This window comes from Varroa destructor, unplaced genomic scaffold (genome assembly GCF_002443255.2).
Source record: "Varroa destructor unplaced genomic scaffold, Vdes_3.0 BEIS01000006.1, whole genome shotgun sequence".
Taxonomy (NCBI): domain Eukaryota; kingdom Metazoa; phylum Arthropoda; class Arachnida; order Mesostigmata; family Varroidae; genus Varroa; species Varroa destructor.
In genome coordinates this window covers 14,393,653-14,413,604 of record NW_019211459.1, presented here as the reverse complement: position 1 = coordinate 14,413,604, position 19,952 = coordinate 14,393,653, and the positions used below count along the sequence as shown (strand labels likewise).

Genomic DNA, 19,952 nt, shown 5'->3' with positions numbered 1-19,952 from the left:
ATAGTTCGAAAGCTCTACATTGCCGCTCGCTAACTAGAAGCGGATGCGTCGAAACCGACCGGCGGGTAGACGAATGGACGGGTTGTAGCACGAGGGTAGAACGATGCTGATGGTAATCCTATCCTGTCCCCTTCAAGCAATGTCCTGGCAACCCTCCACTGCTGGAACAGTACAACAGTGAAGTAGCTTAACCAGATAGCCATGTGAATCCGCTCAGAGTTTCTGGCTGATTCATTGTATTTGCTCCTGTTGCTAGCCCAACATATCATACCCACTCAGGCAGCTTTCCCGAGAGAGAACCGCTGGCAACAGATAGCAGATACTTGCACACAGCTGACGCACATACGGGTCAAGTTATATAGAAGTGTGCCGCAAGCACGAGGTGGTAAATCTAACGACAATGGATTTATCGGCGCTAAATGTCAACACGCTTCTCGGTGCCTGCCTCGACAACTTAGAAAACATATCTCAGTTCATATATATATGTATAAGGACCTTGTGGCGTACGGAGCTCATTTATGTGCTCGGTGATACGGCGTATCACATCGCTTACGCAATACATCACCGCTGAATAGCTAGCTATACGTGTTACATGATAATGGCAATGACGGTGGATACTAGCACTAATTACTGGCCAGCGGTGTTACATTCCGCCTCTCTTCCTTTAAACGCACAATGAGGTCGGGAGGTCTTGCGCCTCACGAGTGTGTAAAGTGCCATTAGGCTCAAAGTGAAATGGATCTATGATTTTTTCGAAAACGATACTGCTCTGAACAAGGATGCACACATTGCCTGCTATCGCTCATGGGCTTAACCGTTTGGCAAAACAGTAGTAAACCGGTAGCTAGTAGATGGTCCTGTTCTGGTAGGGTTTGTGTCATAGCACCCAATGACACTTGCAACGATACAATGGGTATCGTGTATGTATGGTTTGATCAAGGAATATTTCGACAATACCTCATAGTAGTCTTCATCGAGGTGTGGCACACGGTGCCTGTTTAATTACTACAGATGAATCTGCAATATTCGATCCTTATTTACTCACGACAGCTGTGAGTGACATAATGCTCATTGATTGAATTTATGACGTATGACAGGATGTGACGACAAACGGTCATGCCGTCGATGGACGGTTGTGTTCCATAAACAACTCCCGACTCTGGTCACAGATTCGGTACATCAATACAACGTCATATTAATATTTTACTATATTTATAATTACGGTTAATCCACCGTTTTATTCAGTGGAGGGCAGAAAATGATAAAACCGTACGTCCCAAATTTACTCACAAAATGGGGTAATATTTTGGTAACTCTTCACGGCGTCAGGAATACTGAGATGGTTGAAATTAGTGGTAAAAACATACACGTACGCAGAGTTCAAACGTTATCATGGAACGAGCGCCGTTTATATCGTTGGCTATGCACGAAGAGCTTCATCAAAAAGTAAAACAAGTGATACGCCTGATGAATAGGTAGAAAATTGATGCTCCGTCGCAAAATACGGACGATAGGCGATTATTAATTCGGTAGCTGAAAATATTGACGAATAGTCAATCAGTAAATAGCAACGGTAACTGGACTAACAAAAAGCCGAATATACCGTAGAAGTTATCAGTCTGTTACAACAGTCTACAGATAAAGTCGAAGCGTAGAAAAACATAGAATAGCAATGCGACGCTTAGTGTTGTCACATGATTCACAAGCGCGTGCAGGCCCGTCAAACAGAAGTACCGGCCATTTACTTTTAGTTTAGCATCGCTGAACCCGCAGAAAAGCTGCGCTTCCACGCGCGGAAATGAAGTTTCTGTCTGTAAAGAGTTAATGCCCTAGGCCAATGTTGCTTGACTCTGCCGTGCAGTAAAACTTGCGTCATTTTCTCTTAGTAGAGTCTACTTAGGTTGCTACGAGGCCGCAGTACTCGCATGTACCTACAACCTACTTAATATTTAAATACCTTTACTTATGCTTGGGTGAAAAGGGTGAAAAGTATTTTTTTGCCCAGCCCCACTGTACAGTCGGAAACACATAAAAATATTCTAATTAGAATAAAACTCTACCTCCGTGTGCTACGGTGCTCCATGAATGTGCTAAGCTATTCGAGTTACCATATAATAGTCTTAACAGGTAAATAGTCATATAGAGTGAGGTCGTACCTAATCTGGCAAAATTGGACAACTATAATGAGATTATATAGTGAATATGGTACCAGGAGGCACAATGAAGACACTTTGACACGAGTATAGTCATGTGGGCATTCAGTTTATTTAGCTTATCCATCCCATCAACATCGTGATTACCACTATTATTATTGTTATTTATAATAATTTTAAATATTATTTTCTATGTCTTTTTTTTTTCGTTGCCAACAAAATACTCTCTCTGGTTCATTCTCGGCGTTCTTCGGCTTCGTTGCGATCCATCGCCATCCGTTTGTTTATAGCTATAGTCATTTGTTTCGTGTTTTCGTTTTTTTAATTGTGTCATTTCTATTACTGTCATCTCTGCAGAGTTGCTACTGCTCTCATATCTGCAGTACCAAGTTTCCCAAATCCCAGATAATCTTTCCATACATTGTCAACCCCCGCAGGGGGGGAAAATTGCCTCTTGTGGCATATGTAGACGTCGGTTGTGGTAACGCTGAGCTTCGAGCGGCTTAGCCGATAGTTTCGTACGCACCATCGGTGTCCTTCAGCTAACAGGGCAACATGTGTCCTAACTAAAATCTCACCCGTCGCAAATCCGCCCTTCCATGCGTGACTGTCATTGGCAAATTTCAGCAACATAATTAATGGTGTAATAACTACATAATGATAGTAATTACTATTTTGTTGTAGGTATCAATGTCAACAGTGTACTTCGCATGATTAAAGAACGTTCACTAGCCTTTATCGTAGAGTACTATGTAACACACATGACTGCATGACGGAGTTACTATGCATATTTCGCATTGGACTGACTGGAGTTCGGGTACGATGCAGTCACACCGCAATCCTACATAATCTGTTTCCGACGACACTCTGCGTTAATTTTGACGTGGACGTAAAACAATTTCGAAGGAACGCGCTTCCGGTGCCTGTCTTATTACGGCGTTAGCCTGGTGCGTAATTTCAAACCAGCCTAATAAACCCCGGATGCCCCCATGGAAATTGAACGGTGTCAGTTTTGCCTTTACAAGACTATAGCAGTTGGTCATCTGTCGAAGTTGTGCATAAATATGTTGTTTCTTCGGAAGTATTACTTACACAGTTAACTTTGGCGATGTTAATTCATTGTCTAGGCTTTTTTGCAAACTAGCTCTAGCAGCGACGATAGATCAGATCGTTGTTTGTGGTTGCCTTTAGCGCATCGCGACGGTGTTTCGTTTGTCTTTATGTTGTTTCGTTTATCTAGAAGCGTTCAGCTGAGAGGCTGACTTATATAGACAAGTTTTGTGCTTGTAAACAGCAGCGGTAAATATGAAAAAGCTTGTACGTTTCGATGTAGCCTCGGTCGTGTAGTAGATCAAGCTCCGTAGGTCTTCTATAAACCTTGTCACTGTTTGTTACTCATAGTTCGTCGTCCTAAACGTATTATACGTAAGGCATCGATAGACTACGTCAGCTAGACATCGTCGCTAATTAGAACGTCTCTGTCTATAGTATAGGAACAAGCCATCTTTGCCTGATAAAAAAAATTCTACGATCTGCTAGAGTTTCGCGATGCACTTCAAAGGACTATGCTTGGTCCAAAATCAACTCCCAAAGTATTTCTACGTGTGATACACGTTTGAAAATTGCTATTAAAATGTACATAGTTAGCTCACAGCTTTAACGGATTTTGCAATAAAGCCTTCATACGTTGTTATTATTATTATTTTTTTTTTCATTTTATTAGATATTTTATTTCTAAAACAATATATCTGTAGCAAACGCGATCGGTCTACTATTTTGCATATGCCTTCAGATGTAACTTCAATTGAAGACGTAGTTTCTATATTAACTAGACATGATGAACGTTATCAGCAGCAATGGGTTTTTTTTACCCATTTTTCCATTCCTTCACCATTCCCCGTACTTACACAGTCGTAATAATAATAATAACACATAGTTGCGATAATATAGGTACACTATTATGTACAATATAGCAGTAGCAAAGCCCGCTCACTGTGTGCGATGCAGTTTCTTCGAATAGATACTGATCGTCTGTTTCGATGTGGCTTATTTGCGTGTACAACGTTTCTACTCCTTATCCGATAGTCTAGTTTAATATAGATACTGTCATTACGGTCTACGTACGTCTGTCTGTCTGTTCGATGTCGACCCTGACGATTTGTATAGTAGGGATGAACCAACCCGGCGTTTGCCCACCATTTACCGCCGTTCACACCTTTACGGCCGCTCGATCGTTCAGTTCAAGGATCAACTTACGAGCGAAGCCGTGCAGACATTGTTCTGAAGTTTAAGTTCAAGATAGACAGACAGACAGACAGACAGACAGATAGATAAGATAGATAGATAGATAGACAGACAGATTGTAAACAAGACGCTTTTTCATCTAGAAAAACGAAACAGGTCGATGTAATATTTTCTCCACGTAACGATGTTAGCTCGACTGGATCACCTGTAGGAATCAACATGTTGAGCTCGAAGCTCGGGGACACAGCGTTTGAGTGACGTACGGGTCCTGAGCAGTGGATATGAAGAATGCCCCCGGAAGTGCAAAGCCGTTCCGTAGACATAGTATTGATGTTTCGGCGGCGGCGGCTTATTTTACGATGAATGCATAAGGGGTAGCGCTTTGAAGCACTTTTGCGCGAAGCTGCACAGGATTTATGATGCTTCGATTCCACTGACTAGAATATTGCTGTTTCTGCAAGATAAATAGTTCGCGTTTGGCTAGTAGAAAATGAATTCTGAGGGTGTACAATTTAACAGGCATAAAGGTAAACATCTCTCTGTGAGGCCACTTCTTCATTTTCTAATTGCAGTTTTCTTATCGGGTCATCTGCACTTCTCAGCCTAAATAAATACAAAATTGCTAACTGATTGTGTATAGATTTGTTGGCCTTGCGTTTAAAACGTGGAGCAACAAGCATCGCTCCCGGCCCATTGGGATTTTCATAGGCATACGGTCCTGGCGTCGTTAAATGATTACAGATAGGAGAAAAAATCCATTTTTACTACTCGGCATCGTGTACTTATAGAAAAGTAGACCCTGTGAAACGAGCCATCTGAACTAAACTATTTTTTTTTTTTTTAACTCTATCAAGCAATAATTACCTATAACGGCATACTGTTTTGATTAACAAATGTTTGGTGAGCAATAATACTAGCTATACTTTACTTACTTAACGTTTGTTTCTATACGTTCGTTATAAGTCTTCAATATGTTACGTACTATATATATATACTTATTATACTAGAATCGCTCTGCGCCTATTACTTCGTACATTTTTCGTCTCAGCTTGTTAGGTATTTTAAGTGATCTCCTGAGAGTTGCATTTGTATTAAAAAACAAACCGGTTGGCTACTTACTTACGTATTCGTTAATTGATCGATTGTAATTTTTAAACCGGGGCGCCACGATCATTTATCTCCTAGCCGAGAGAGTGACATCATGGCTAGCTGCTCCTGACGGCGTTCCAAACCTAAAAAGTAGGCGAACAGAACCTTTTGATATAAAACACTCGTACAGAAGACACAGCCAATAATGATAAAAACAATAGTAAAAAATGGTGACCATAGGCCAGCATCTCGACAGTCCTTCGAAGCATTCGACGACGACGCACAAACAAACGAACATTGATTTGGGCGCACCTCAAATTATGACGATTTGTTACACGTCGATCCGTCATGGTATCTGAACGTCATACAACTGGTAAGTTAATTAGAGTATCCATGCGTTTTGTATTATTTAGAAATAATTTCAACTTGGCCGTATGCGTAAAACACGGAGCAAGTACTATAATCTTTCTTCCGAATGATGATTTAGGCCTGCAGCTTAAATCGTTGATCTTCGTACCCATAAAGCCGATAAGCTACCACCATATGTTTCAGCCACGTATAGTCATATTGTTAGAGCTCACATCGGGATCGAGCAGTGACTGAAAGATTCCGGATCATGCTTATCAATTGCAGATAGCACCATTCCGATAATTACGGGCTACGCGTTGGTGTTACGGTTATCAAATACCTCTATTCAACTATAACTCAGTGTTTCGAGCGCAGACAAGATATAACTTGAATCGGAGTAACTGTGACCAGCGTCTGAAGCGATGCGGTTAATTACAGAACATTTTTTCCAGAGTTGTACTGACAAATATTGTTCCATGTGATTACTCTTAGGGCCTTTTATTTGGTTGGCGGGAACATTAGATTTAATGATATGTAGGTTGGTTTGCGCTTGAATCTTGGTGCAATTTTGGTGCAAACGTATATCAAGCGAACTTTAAACACAACTCGTGTGGCACAGTTTCATCAGGTGCCATAAATAACCCAAACCGTGTCAGTACATACGAGAATAGATGACCCGCCTAGAGGAGCTTTCTTTACTTTTACCTATAGAAGTATAGCCGTTTTCAAAATCATTTGAAGCTTTTCCAGGACATAGCTCCCTTAGCAACACACGTGCTATATAAGGCCATCATAAAATATAGGAATCGATACTTTTTTCAATCAATTTAATTGTTCCCTTTCTGAAGGCTTCGTTTGCTCACAGGGAAACGCGTATCTATTTCATAGAGCAATGCTGACCTTCAACTCTCTCTTAAGATTCACGAAATATTGAGAAGCTTATCTTGTTCAATTAATCTGGAAGAGAGCACCCGAAGCCATCTGGATTCTTATGACGCTATTCGACGCTAGCCGATATTTCCATAACGACATATATGCTTGATCGATTATATACTAATGATCTGCTGCCCAATGACGTTTCTCCACGACGACGATGCGTCTGCTACTTGTGTAGAAATTTTACGCGACGATTCCAACAACTGTGGGACACTCGAGATGACTTCATCGCCACTCCAGGTTGCCGAGGCCGATTACCGCGACAGCTTTGTCTCGACTGCTTGCATCAGTAACTGCACCTCACGTCTATAGATTATCAATCGCTTGTGTTTGCTGTTGCTATGAGCTGCGTGAGGATGGGCTCGAAGAAAGAAGTCAACACGAGCGTAAATGAAGGTAGAAACAACAGCACTAGCTGCATCAGTAGCATTATGGCAGTTCGTGCGACTGCTAAACGTGCATCGCGCGCCGGATGCCCGGCCGATATCGAACGGTCGCCAGCTCGAAATGGGGACGTCAAGATACCTAGTCCACACGGCGCCAGACAGGTCATGCGGCCAAGTTGCCGTCGTTTGTTGTTATTGCCGCTGCTGTGGCGGTAGCGATGCGTGGCCTTCGTACAGATCATACTCCGTACGTTTCCGTGTATCTACCGCCGTCGGTGTTGACGCTATTGTTGCTGATGCTGTCTCTATGCGTTTAGAGTGGCTAATGATACTGTTGCTGGCCCGGGAGTACCATCTCGTCTCGTTAACAGTTACTGGCGACACCAGTCGCATCCGCCACGCCAGCTACAACCGTGATAGCAGCAGCAACGACCACGACGTGAACAGCATGAATCATCAGGGCAGCCCAACATGATCACGGTTCGCTGTCGCCGCAGCCGTCACCTAGACAGGCTGGCTTGTCGGGTCACTGCCGTTACACGCTGGGTCCTCGTCGATTACACACTAGTTACCAGGTTAGCTGCTGTTCTACCATGTGTTTTTAACGAGCTAACATACTATATTATAGTATTGCTAGCAACAGCAAGAGTGACCACTAAACTGTGAGTATCGGATATAGGGTGTTTGTATATATGCGCGTGAATGTGTGTGCCTGTGGACCCGTCCGTCTAACTAGTACACAATGCATCTATCCATGGAAGAACGCACGCGAAGCACCGAAATTTTAGATGGGGTGTGCCTACCAGTATTTTCTTGGCTATTTCTCCGTATGCGGACGGGCTGTCATAACCGACGATGGCGATCATGATGATAATTCCGACGATGATGACAACGAAGAGCACAGCGATGGGACTGAGGCGGTGCCAGCGTGCTGCTGGTGCTGCTAATCGCTTGAACGGCCGAAAGAACTAAAAAGCACATTGGTGCTACCGCTCAACTGAACTCTCGTCTGTGCCGAGAGTCATTTTAGCAGGAGGAGAGAATAGAACATCTTAGGCAATATCGGGATCCGTAGCAGCTGCAACTGCCGCTGATAGCTGGAGGAGTAAGTAAGACGACCGCAGCAACAGCAGCAGCAGCAGCAGCAGCAGCAGCAGCATCATAGGCTGGCTCGCTAGCAGTGTTTAGAGGATCCTTCTTGCCGGCTTGTCCTGACGGCACATTTTCGTTCGCATCGTTTTCTTTTCCTTAGTCTTGTTTATTTTGTTGTTGGCATACGCCGTCGTCGCCATGATGTTGTTGCTGGCGCGCATCAACCGACGAAGCTGTCGCGAAAGCTATCAACAGCAGCAGCAGCAGCAGCAAAAACGACAAGAAAACTTGACAGCAGAAGAGCAGTGACGTAACAAGGATCACAAGAGAACAGCAACTAAAAAGGACAACCAGGATAATAGACTAGGCCAGCGTATTACTACATATCCTTACACACACGATCTCTACATTATAGTAGGGTTTACGAACTAACTAGCCAACTACGTCGTGTAAGTAAGAGCAAAGTTGTCTGTGTGTGTGTCACGGGCGTTTGCGCTGACTTCACCGACGACATTAACAATAACGACAGTTCCGGCAATGGTACGGGTAGCGGTAATGGCAGCAGACCGTATACACCAAGTTCCGCTAGGAATACAAGTTCCCAAGAGCTGCATGCTAGTAGCTAGAGACATCGCAGCATTTGAAGTTGGTTGTCTGCCGGTTGCAGAAGTTCATCGTAGGCAGTGTGGTGCTATTGCGGGTACTTGAGTTTGTATCTGTTTGTTATTTAGAAGAGTAACTTACGCTTCGGCCTGATTCTCCTAGAGTAAATATTGAAAGAAGAAGAACAACAACAGGCGGCAGCAACAGCGGCGAACAGTAACCTAGGCGAAAACAACAGTCTGAGAGGTGAAGACGGTAATTGTGATGATGATTAGCATGTGAGAAGAGCTGGGCAGACATGAGCCCATAGATCGAGCTAATGAGACAACAACACCGGGCTAAATGGATGACTATAAGCTGATAGTAGCTGAGTCAGCGGTAAGATTAGCTGGCGCACGAAACAGCTGACACATATAAGTGCGTCTACCAAAACTTCTGCACGAAAATCCGCACGACGGTGTTTCGATTACGGGTATAGTGCTATGGTGCCACAAATGGGCGTCATCAACGCGCGGTATGACGGCACAGTCACAAGACAGCACATGCTCCCGTTGATAGATCGTTTTTCCTCTCTGTAATAAAATAATATAGAACATGAAGCATTACTGAACATCTGTGGCGTTAGTTTACTTCAGTACTACTCCTCCGTCAGCGGCAAGGAGCCGCTCGTCGTAAAGACCATCGCTGGTCTTTGTTATAAGGCATTTGCTGACAAAAACCTTATTCAAATTGTATTCGATAGTAGATCTCCTTCAGTGACTCGGTGCTTGAATATCTTTTTATTAGTACTAGCCACATTCATAACTATCGAATCCAAATTGTATTATGCATAGAAACAATCAGTCTGTTCGATCACAGAATCTTTACCCCATTAAATTTACGCCTCGTCTCACGCTGGCACATCATTAAATTAATCGATAGGTACTGCCGGTGAAAGTGATTGCCTTACAGTAGAGCTGGCCGCTGGGGATCGGTTTAGCCAGTCGATGGCCAATGCTTTTGGCGGTATGGGTGTGATCCTGACAAGGTCGACAAAACGAGTAGCATCTCTTTCGCTAACACTGCTACCGGCGGTTCCCTGACTAGCGCTGTTTTGAGCCCCCGGCGTTCCGCGGTGCCCGACTGAACGCTACTCTACGCTATTATCCAGCACAGGCAAACCCGAACTGGCCGAGCTCAGCTCGACGCTCATTCGTTTCTGTTCCTTATTACGTATTGTCTCTAAGTGGAGCAATTAGCAGAATTATTGCTTCTGCTATCAGGATAGTCCTGCTGCTCAGGATATCCTGAACAGAACACTGGCGTTGGTTGGGGGTTGTAGACCGATGTCACATGCAATAACGTTATAGACATGGCGTCGATTAATCAGTAGATGTACGAGACTGAGACAGTCTATATACTAAATACGAGATGTTTTCTGTGGCGGCTACTACAGTCGCCGTCGGCAGCGATTACGGTAGCGCCGCTGATGCGGAAACTTTGGGGGCAAGTGCAGTGGAGAGAATGACGCTACGCTATCGGGAAGATACTGGGCGTTCGCGTAAAAACCCTTCGCCAGAGTCTTATGCGATGAATCTGTTACAAACTACAAATAAAAACTGAGCCCACTAGACTTGTAGCTGTGCATTTGGGTACAGGAGAGTATTGTTACTGAGATAGATAGGAGCTCGTCGATAAAAGGTCACAAATCGGGTGACGTATGAAGGTGCAAATGATACAGGGAGGGAATGATAAAGTTGCGCGCGGAGACAGAAATAACCGGTACCAGTAATTGCCAGGCACACATATGATGGCTGCGAGATACGGTTTCATCGTGCTAGTTGGGGCTGTGCTATATCTTTTATTTATTGAACTCAGGTATTTGACATGGAGAACTTTTGCTTCTGGCGAAACTGACCAGCCATGTAATGTAGTCTTCAGTTTCATAATTGAAGTTATAATTAGAAACATGGCAACTACGAATTCTAGCATAATAATAGTGATAATAGGCGGAAATTTAGCCGCTCGGGTGTGGCTTCGTCACAGTATGACGGCCGGGTAACAGCGATCTCTGTATGGAATAAATGGTGAGTAAGAATTAAAGGTTTTCTCATAGTGACAGAAAATGCAGACTTCAACCATGCCGACTAGCTCAGTGATGTTTATATTTTAGGTTAACACCTATTCGTACGAGAAAAAGGGAAAAATCAAATATGCTCATCCACATCGGCTATGACAGACAACGTGAACGAGCGAACTAAGCACGAGGGATACTTAAGCACATCGAAATTGCCCATAATCAGCACACATATACATTGATTGATCCATAGAGTAACTGTTAAAACAATATATTGCTTCGTACAATAAGCAACCTGTTGTTTGGCTTTGTACCCACGAGCCTAAAGCTCGACCACAGTCGCAATGTCTCATCGTGCGTGTCCCGAAATGCATAGCGTAGGACTGTTTGTATACGATAGAATTCGACTGATCTTAATTTTGCCATATTCCGATCTCACCGTTCACCATTCACTAAATAGGTCAACTTTATGATACCATTTTTTTTTCTCTCTTATTAAATTTTATTATCCATCTAGATAAAACATCGTGTTACTATGCGCCTCGTTGAACGCGAAACGTCGACCAAGCATCTATGTAATTTCATCGGTATTTATATTGGTGTGGCATTCGCATTGGGTTATTTGTACAACAGGCAGCTATCGTTAAAGGACCGCGATCGTAATGAAACAACCGTGGTAATACGGCTAATATAAAAGGGATTATCTCACACAACAAACAGCCATGTTTCCGTGTCCATAGCGTTGGGGTCCGTCTCCCGCTAATGTTCGTATCTAATAGGTACCTACCTGACACCATTTTCTGGATACTTTTGAGCTGATCGTCAGCCGACGGTCTGGCTAATCCTGACAGACTCCCATATCCGCTGGAGTCAAGCGAACCCGATGAAGGTGTCGGACTCAACGAGAACGGTCCCTTGGAGCCGAAACCTGGTGAGCCGTACGACGAAAATGCTACTGCCATTCGCTCTTCGTGCTGGGCCCGGAGAGCTGTGCAAATAAAATGACAAAACCCACAAACAGCTCGTAAGAATGAATGAAACGAAAAATCGAGCGAAAAAAAAACCCAACTGAAACCCACTTCAAATACCCATACGTTAAACAAATAGGTAGGAACTTAACCAACATCTCGACACCAACGAAAATTTCTTAGTGACTAATCGTTAACGATATCTAGAACTGATAAGTGATTGCGAAGTGACTCGTAGAGAAGCACTACGTAGCTCTTTCGGCAAGAACTGAATACGGAGACACAGCACAGAGCAGACAGGCCTCGAAGACCAAGCAGCGAACGCTCTCCGTCTCTCTCCAGCAACTACAAAGGTAACTAACCGGCTTCCGGTATTGTTTCGCTAGTCTAGTGACTCGCTGCCTATTTATGTGATATGCCGTCAGCCCAAAGCGAGCAGCAATATCGCCACTTAAGTACTGCCACCGCCAAAGCAACCCACTATTTACGGAAGAATTAGAACCCGGGACAGACGCAGGCGGGGGTTGGCTGTGTTGAACTCCGCCTGTGTCGGTGACGATACATTTCTGAACGTCTAGACGATGACGAAGCACCAGTGCATCTCTGATCGAGATGTGACCGCTGAAGATCAGTTCGTCACCGAAGATCAGCATGAACGGTGAGGATAGGTTAGTCTTCGGGGCGAACATCAACTTCAGAGCGCTTTGTTTCCGAGACGTTTGCTCGTTGCTGTTTCTCTCGAATTTTTTTCTGGGTGGCGCCATTATCGTTATCGGCAGCAGAAATGACTGCGGCGGCTTCTGCGTCTTTCATGCTTATTCCGATGGATGCCGAATGTATCTGATTGCGTTTGCTGAGCAGAGTTCGAGAAGAGGCACTTGTTTAGCGCGCGGCGAAGATATTGGGATTGGTCTCCGTGATGCGGAACGTCGCTCAGCGCCAGTCTCTTCTTAGCCGATGTTTGGCAAGACGACGATAGTAATATGGTACTCGTTCTTTGACGGTCTTGCACTCTAAGTGGGTGTTTTGAACCAGCGACTCCTCAAGAAGACAACGTGAGCTATTATCCATCCATCTTTCAATGGGTCATCCTCGAATTCTGTCTGTTTCTATTGGCAGACGACCTCATCTTGTCTACTTCATGGAATCTAGTAAACAGAATGCGGCGAACCTACAACAATCGGCTATTGGGCATGCAGCATTCGAATGGCTTGGAGACTATTGATCGATTATCTTCATCGAAGTCGAACCCCGACGATGGACGCAGGGTCTTCACCAGAGGTCAACCAGGGCCCGAACGAACCGAAACATAGCTCTAGAGCTCTAGCACAGAGGTCTTTCTCAGAGGCACTATACGGTTATTGCGAGAATCGCTGCTGATGGCAATACAAAACGATGAAGTCGATCCGACGATGACAAAGCCCACGAGTGTCGGTGAGCGCGACGCCGTGGAAATGTCCTGCTTCTCCGACGACCTTGCCGGTCTGCTTCTTTAAGGGAATTCCTTTGAGAAGTCTTTTCATTGCAACGTCCCTGCCGATCGGCTCGAGGATGATACCAATGACGACGTCGCTCACAGAACACTTGAGGACTGCCATCAGTTCATCCTCACTAACACCGAGATAAATTCCTACGAGCACTGAGGTCTGTCGAAATGGAATTGCTTTTACGAAGGCCTACTGCAAAACCGTGTAGTTGGCCGATGATGAGCCTGTACGGTACCGATCAAACCCAGGTCGAACAAGGCCCCCGCAAACTTGTACCTTTCCCTATTCGCAAACGTCAGCCTCATGTGGAGTTGTTTTTTGACGTAAATAGATATGCACACTTGTTCCGAACTTAATGCTGATCACATTCGTAATTGTTGTTTGTGCTTTATGGGGTGGTAGGTCCCATAACGTAAGAGCAAGGACAAAATCTGTATATTTGATGCAGCTAAACCTGGACAGTGCTCAAGTACAGGCACAACATTTTAACACAGCGGCGACCACAGTATTCGAAGTTACAAGTTATTTGCTTACGATTCAATGTGGACACTCGTTCGTATTTAGCCGGTGCGGCCCAGGCATTAACTAGCTTTCGTATAGACACCAAAGCGATCATTTCAGCCCGCTGACTACCGTCTATGTCTCATCATCTGGCTGTTCGCCGCACCAGAGCCAAGAAAAGCAGGTTGAGATAAGATAAAAACATTTAGTTTTTAACAGGTACTCAACAAGCGGTCTGATTGTCCGGCCGATAAGAGAAACAGAGGACGACGAAAACTACCGGATCACACAGCGTTAAAGTAACGACTAAGATACACCGATAACGACAACAGCCGTCACTGCGACGAAACTAACAACAGCTGAAAGAACACCAAAATCAACAACAAAAACAATTTTAACAGCTTCGACAACGACGGTAAAGCAACGGCAGCGCCAAGTGACACGAAAGGCGCAAGTGCGTGTGATCAAGGGACCAGTTGACGCGTTCGAAGATCGCTTAGAGACTGCGACAGGTCGTATCGCCTACATGTAGCAGTATTTAGGAATAAGTTGAGTACCGCTGTTCTATTAGCAGTTGTAGGGAGGTAGGTGTTCCTTGTAATTTCTAATATACCTATACGCATTTTACCTATAAGCTTATGGTAGTCGAGCAGGTGAAGGGGTTCGCAAATGCAGTCGAAGAGTTCGAAATCGGTAAGTGGCCCGCCGAGCCAGCCGTTAGAAAGGATGAACAAGTTTGCTCCGGGCCGGTCGACTATGTGCGCTATCATAAATGGGGTAAGAACAAAAGAGAGGAGGCTTTAAGGATGATAACAATATTCCAACTTAGCAGATATATAGACACATAGTGAAACGGACAACAGCTGTGAAAGCGGCGGCCATAGTTGATACAACACGGGTGACGACGACAGGCGACACTCGGATGCCAAATGGCGCCCCGCTACAAGTTCCTTATGGACGTTGTCGTTTAATAATGTTTCGTGTGTGAAAGTACTGGTTAGCGGATCTGAGTCGCTGTTAGCACGACAGCTGCGACAGAAATAAGATTTAGTGAAGTAGGGGTTGTTTGTAGTTGTTCTGACGATATTAGTGATTGGGCCTAAGATTAACAAGGCTGAAGGCTCGCACGCCTTGAAGGATACAAGTGCGCCTACGACGATGGCGGCTTAAGAAGCATGAGTGATATATTGGGAGAAAAAGATGAATGGGACAGTGAAATATCAGTCGGTTCTGTCTTACGTAATGTATTCGTGCTCGTGTATTCCGCTCGCCGTTTCAAATAGCTTAGTTTCGGCATAACTTCGATACTACTTATCTAGTACAAATAAAGTTTCTATTCCAACCTGTAGGTGCGTTACGAGAGCACATTTCAATTGAAACCAATTTGTACCGATGTATACGCACACGCGTGCCATGTTGAGTCCCCTAGCCGTTCGCATGCGTACTTCTGCGTGGCTGAACTCACAAGACGATGTACTGACAAACCTGTTGATTGCCCCCCTAAAATAGGAGCAAAAGCCGAGTACGCTGGATTAAAGTAAATACAGTATTCGCGGTGATGACATCCGTTTGAGCCGCAAAGCGGCCGCCCATTACCAACGCGGCTACTGACAGCGACTTTCGACAGGCTGAAAATCAACATTTGCTTTAGTTAACCTGCGCAGTACTCGAGCGGATTAAGCAACGAAGATGGGACAAGTGGTGTCAATTCACTTGGGGGGACGCCGGGTCACGCCGCTGCTGTCTACACTCCCCCCTGTCGAGTCGATAACCGTCCACAAATCGTCCTAAAGATCTGTTTCTCAGAGGGGCCCGCGTGTGGCCGATTAGCAGAATCCGACCGCGAACTAAGTTCACTTGCTGCTTTAATTGTCATTTATTTCGGTCGCTTATCGTTCGTCTGCTGAGACCCGTGACACATTACCACCGTTGGGTAACACCAGCATAAGGCCTGTCAAACTGCGACATCGCGGTAAAACTGCAGTAAAAACTACTGACTGACATCTCTATTCGCTAATCCTAGTTGACAGGAAAGCGACACTTGGACTTCTAATTAGCCTTTAAATAGAAAACATCGCTACGAAAGAACGTCCACCATTTTTCGGTAGGGTTTGCTTAGGGCATAGTGGAAAGCAGGGAAAATGCTATCGTTTCATGCTCGGCTAGATTTTTTATGTCTACATCGGTACATGGTGAATAGGACAAAATTAACCAAACCCATAGGGATAAGGTATGTTTTGGTGTCTGAAGGAGGACCATTTTATCTATCGTGTCCCGCTTACCACTGAAGGTTTCACCGAAGCTTTAATATAACTTATTATACGAACCTTTAGGATGTGACTTGGGTATCATATTATCGGTAAATTATTACATTAGCCTAATTTAAACGGTTCCAATGTGAACTGTCAGTCTCGATATGCACATGGTTCGTGTCAGACATTTGTACGCGCCGTCTCCCTGCTGGCTCATTCTAAAGTAATCTACTTCTAAGGATCTTTTATTGGCATAATTAAACGAAATTAGATGTCTTGACGCTTTTCAGACACATTGGTACAGACATTGGTAAACCTAGCTAGTATATCATTGTCTACCAGGGTTCCCCCGATCGAGATAACCGAGACTAACGCGGGAGCCCACTGGAACCACACTCCGCCATTGCAGACCCCCAAGGTAGCTTTAAGTGTTTGCTGCGATATCCCGCTGACCATGTTCAAAACCCAAGAAGGACTAGCCTCTATCGTTATACTCTAGATCGCCATTGATTTTAATAGTGACATCAGAGTGACAGACGCCGATACATGATTCCGCTTAGGTCATTTGTGGGACCTCCATCCGTTTCAACGGCCATCCCCCACATTTTCCGCTAATGCTTTTCTATTACCTAAACTGAGTAAGTGATTGAGCATTTTTCCAAGGAGGACCCAGTGTAAATGCATCAGTGGCGTATCGAGCCGACCACGCTGCCACTGCCGCTATCGCTCCTGCTTTCGTTGCAATAGTTGATGCGGTAACTCCGACGCTTGCGGGCTGTTTTGATCAGGGTCCGAATTATTCGCTAATCGTTAACGGGCCTTTACAGACGACCACACAAAGCGTGTAAACATAAGTTAGTTTACCTGTAGAGGTACACCCGTCATCAGTCGGAACCCGCGGACGACCGCACTCCGTAGAAGAGCATAATATCGTCGCGGCCGGGGCGCCGCCGACTGTCATTATCGATTTCGCATGTTCCACTGTTCGCTTATCTACAATACTACGAAGTCAGTAAATTAGATGCTGCTATCAGCGTGTTACTCGGGCATCGCGATCGGCGATTGCCGCTGAATTTGTTGCTACTTTCGTTGCTGTTCATCACAATGCTCATGGTCCATTTGCTGTTCGATTCCAGCCAAAGCTCGATACTACTTGTTATTTGATCAGCACACTTAGAAGCATGACCAGCCCATTGGACAATCGTCACACGACGGATTTGTGATAGACGGCGGGGGGAGAACGACAATCCCAGAATGAGCCGACATCGGCGGTGCAGTCTGAGCACCGATGCGCCTTCTCTCGTAGACTGTTTCAAATTTTCTCTGAGCGGAGAGAAGCTTCATAGCCGAGTTGATACATCAAGGCCAGCTAGGACATTCCGTCTTGTCTTCCCCGAGACGCAGATGGTTAGAATTCAAATAATAAATCTTAGATGTTTCACAGTTCGACCGCGATGGGCTACGTAGCGTTGTGGACTCCGTAGCGCTTATGTGTCACAAATCGTTCAGCTACCACGCTCCATGTGTGCGGTCTACCAGAGATGTCTCTCTAGCTGGCCGGAAACAAGCACAAAATGTCGACAGCAACGACAAATTCATGGAATAATTACTAATAAGGCAAAGGACAATTCAATAGTAAAGCGTCTGTGTCACACGAAACTTAAAAATACATAATGGGGCCAGAAATTGGGAGCAGGTGCTCAAACGTATTGGGGCAAAATGCTCATTTGAAATATATTGAATACAACGTATTCTACCTGTAACGACGTCAAAATCAGTATGACTTTGCAGCATCGCGCTAGACGGCGTTTCACAGCCATCGTCGTCATCGCTCGAGTCCTGATCACCAGCCGATCGCCTAAAAGGAAATGAAGATTTATTAATTGGCTCGATGTTAGTTTTATTTGTCTATTTATTACTAATAATAATAATGATAATAATAATAATAATAACTTGAACTACCTCCGTTTGCAAGCTACGTTTATTGGAGCCAGGTTAAGGTCTCAAAACTTTATCGCATCCTAGCTTGACAACCAAGTACAACCGATAACGATGCTATATTTACCTTTAAGAATGACTCACCTTTTATTCGTTTTGCCCGCGCCTGTGTCCCGAAAGCCTTTTGCAAATGGGTTGTTATCGATTTTTAGCTGGGTTATCTTCTCGTTTTGGTATGCGGTCACCGCGATAAATTCCGTTTCCCGAAAAATGAAGGTCTTGAACGACGCGCACGCTAGCTTGCCAATATCTGCCGTACGCACGAGATGAAATCGGGGCTGGTATTTGTGCATTGAGTTGAGGATTGTCTGGGAAAGCACACAGGACACCAGCAACATACGTCATGTGAGAAACAATACAAGGATGCGCATTTCGAACCCAAGTATTTCAAATATACACTAAACCGAATTATTTGGTGATTACTCTTCGAAACTTCAGATCCTCTGCCTCCCCACTGTCAACCGATGTCCGTCTATAGTTTCTAAGCGGTGCAGCTTCTCTTTGCACGACTCATTATGTCGCCGTTATAAAGTAGGAGTGGTGCTAAGCAGGATTAAACAAAGCTTGCTATCTGGCAAACAATCACAACTCATTACGAATGGTAATAGTAGGCTAATGCGGTTGCTTTTATTCTCCTTTTTTTTTCCCTGTCTTTCTTATTTTGTCCGCACTTTTGCTCGTTTTTGTCTCGCTAACGCAAGCTCGTTGGGTAGAGCAGCGACGTTTAGCGGCAGCAGCGGGAGGTAAGGCCATCTATTGCTAATGTAGATTCTGGCGGCTCGGATAGCGGATTGAGCGCAATCCGCTGAGGGATATGGTCACAGCACGACGATCGTCAAAGGAAAAGCAAAAAGCCAGGTGAACGAACGTTCCAAAGACGGATGTCTCTTCCATGACGCCGGACATACGGACAATCGTTGATTGGCAGAAGTCGATTCACAGTTAAGAACCCGCTTCTGATTGCTGTTAGCGGGTCAATTAGCTGTCAGTTATCAAAGGGACCAACGAATTCTGTCGCATTATGATCCATATCGGTAAGCGTCGATTTGACAACAGGCGCCCGGATCAGAAACAGCCAACACAATCAGTAAGTACGTAAGAACGTAACTGAACGCCATATCGGTTCGCCGATGCCGATCATTATCTAAGGCTAAATCCCAGCTGAAGCACGCCTAGTCGCCTCAGTATCGAGTCCACCAGCGTGGACACCAACATCACTACATATGAAAGTTGTTCTTTGTTCAAGATCGCACAGATGATACTTTCGATCAGTCGATGATCCGAAGGAAGCAGCAGCTACGGCTGCTGGCTGTTGGATCATCGCCGGAGAAGGTAGGCACCGTTCTTCTAGACTGCAGAAGCGGACGTCCCATCAACGACGATTACGATTAGCGGAATCCTACCTCCAGCGGAGAACCCGCTGTCACCCACTGGTGACGTGCAAGTCTATGCACCTTAATTTCTGCGGTACCTGTCGTGTCGATAGCAAGCGATGCGACCGTCCAGGACCGCAATGGGACGCACATCTCTTTGTATATACTCTTCTTGCTAGGTAGCGCTTGTTGTGAGATTGTCTGTGATGGCCTCTGCATTGCTGTGACGTCAACACGGTCTACAGGCTAGCGTTTAGGTGGCGTCGTCTTCTTAGTGCTACGTGCGCTAGTACTGCTGCTAGACTATGTAATTAGCAAAGGTAGCAGATGAACTTAGCCATGTTGTAGCGTTTTTGACAATCAGCTGGTAACACATTTTCTGCCTGCGTCGAACTATTGACGCCTAACTTAGGTTGACGTATCAACGCTCAATATGACGACGTAACTGACCCTTTTCTATTACGTT

The 19,952-nt window shown here is 44.8% G+C and overlaps 1 protein-coding gene across 4 annotated transcripts in view; it reads right to left on the bottom strand.

Annotated features, from left to right (window-relative positions):
• Positions 1-2,241: 2,241 nt before the first annotated feature.
• LOC111252473 (uncharacterized) overlaps positions 2,242-19,952 on the bottom strand; it is an 84,550-nt gene continuing 66,839 nt past the window's right edge. For 3 of the 4 annotated variants that reach the window (XR_002674228.2, XR_002674231.2, XR_002674229.2), the window contains 5 exons: positions 18,198-18,421; positions 17,873-17,973; positions 11,695-11,895; positions 5,517-5,629; positions 2,242-4,851 (listed from right to left, as the gene is read on the bottom strand). Coding sequence is in view for 1 of the 4 variants with exons in the window: in XM_022810443.2 (XP_022666178.1) it covers positions 5,568-5,629; positions 11,695-11,895; positions 17,873-17,973; positions 18,198-18,421 (588 nt within the window). In the remaining 3 variants the exon portion in view is untranslated. The remainder of the gene's footprint in view (positions 4,852-5,516; positions 5,630-11,694; positions 11,896-17,872; positions 17,974-18,197; positions 18,422-19,952) is intronic. The other variant, XM_022810443.2, reaches the window with a different exon arrangement.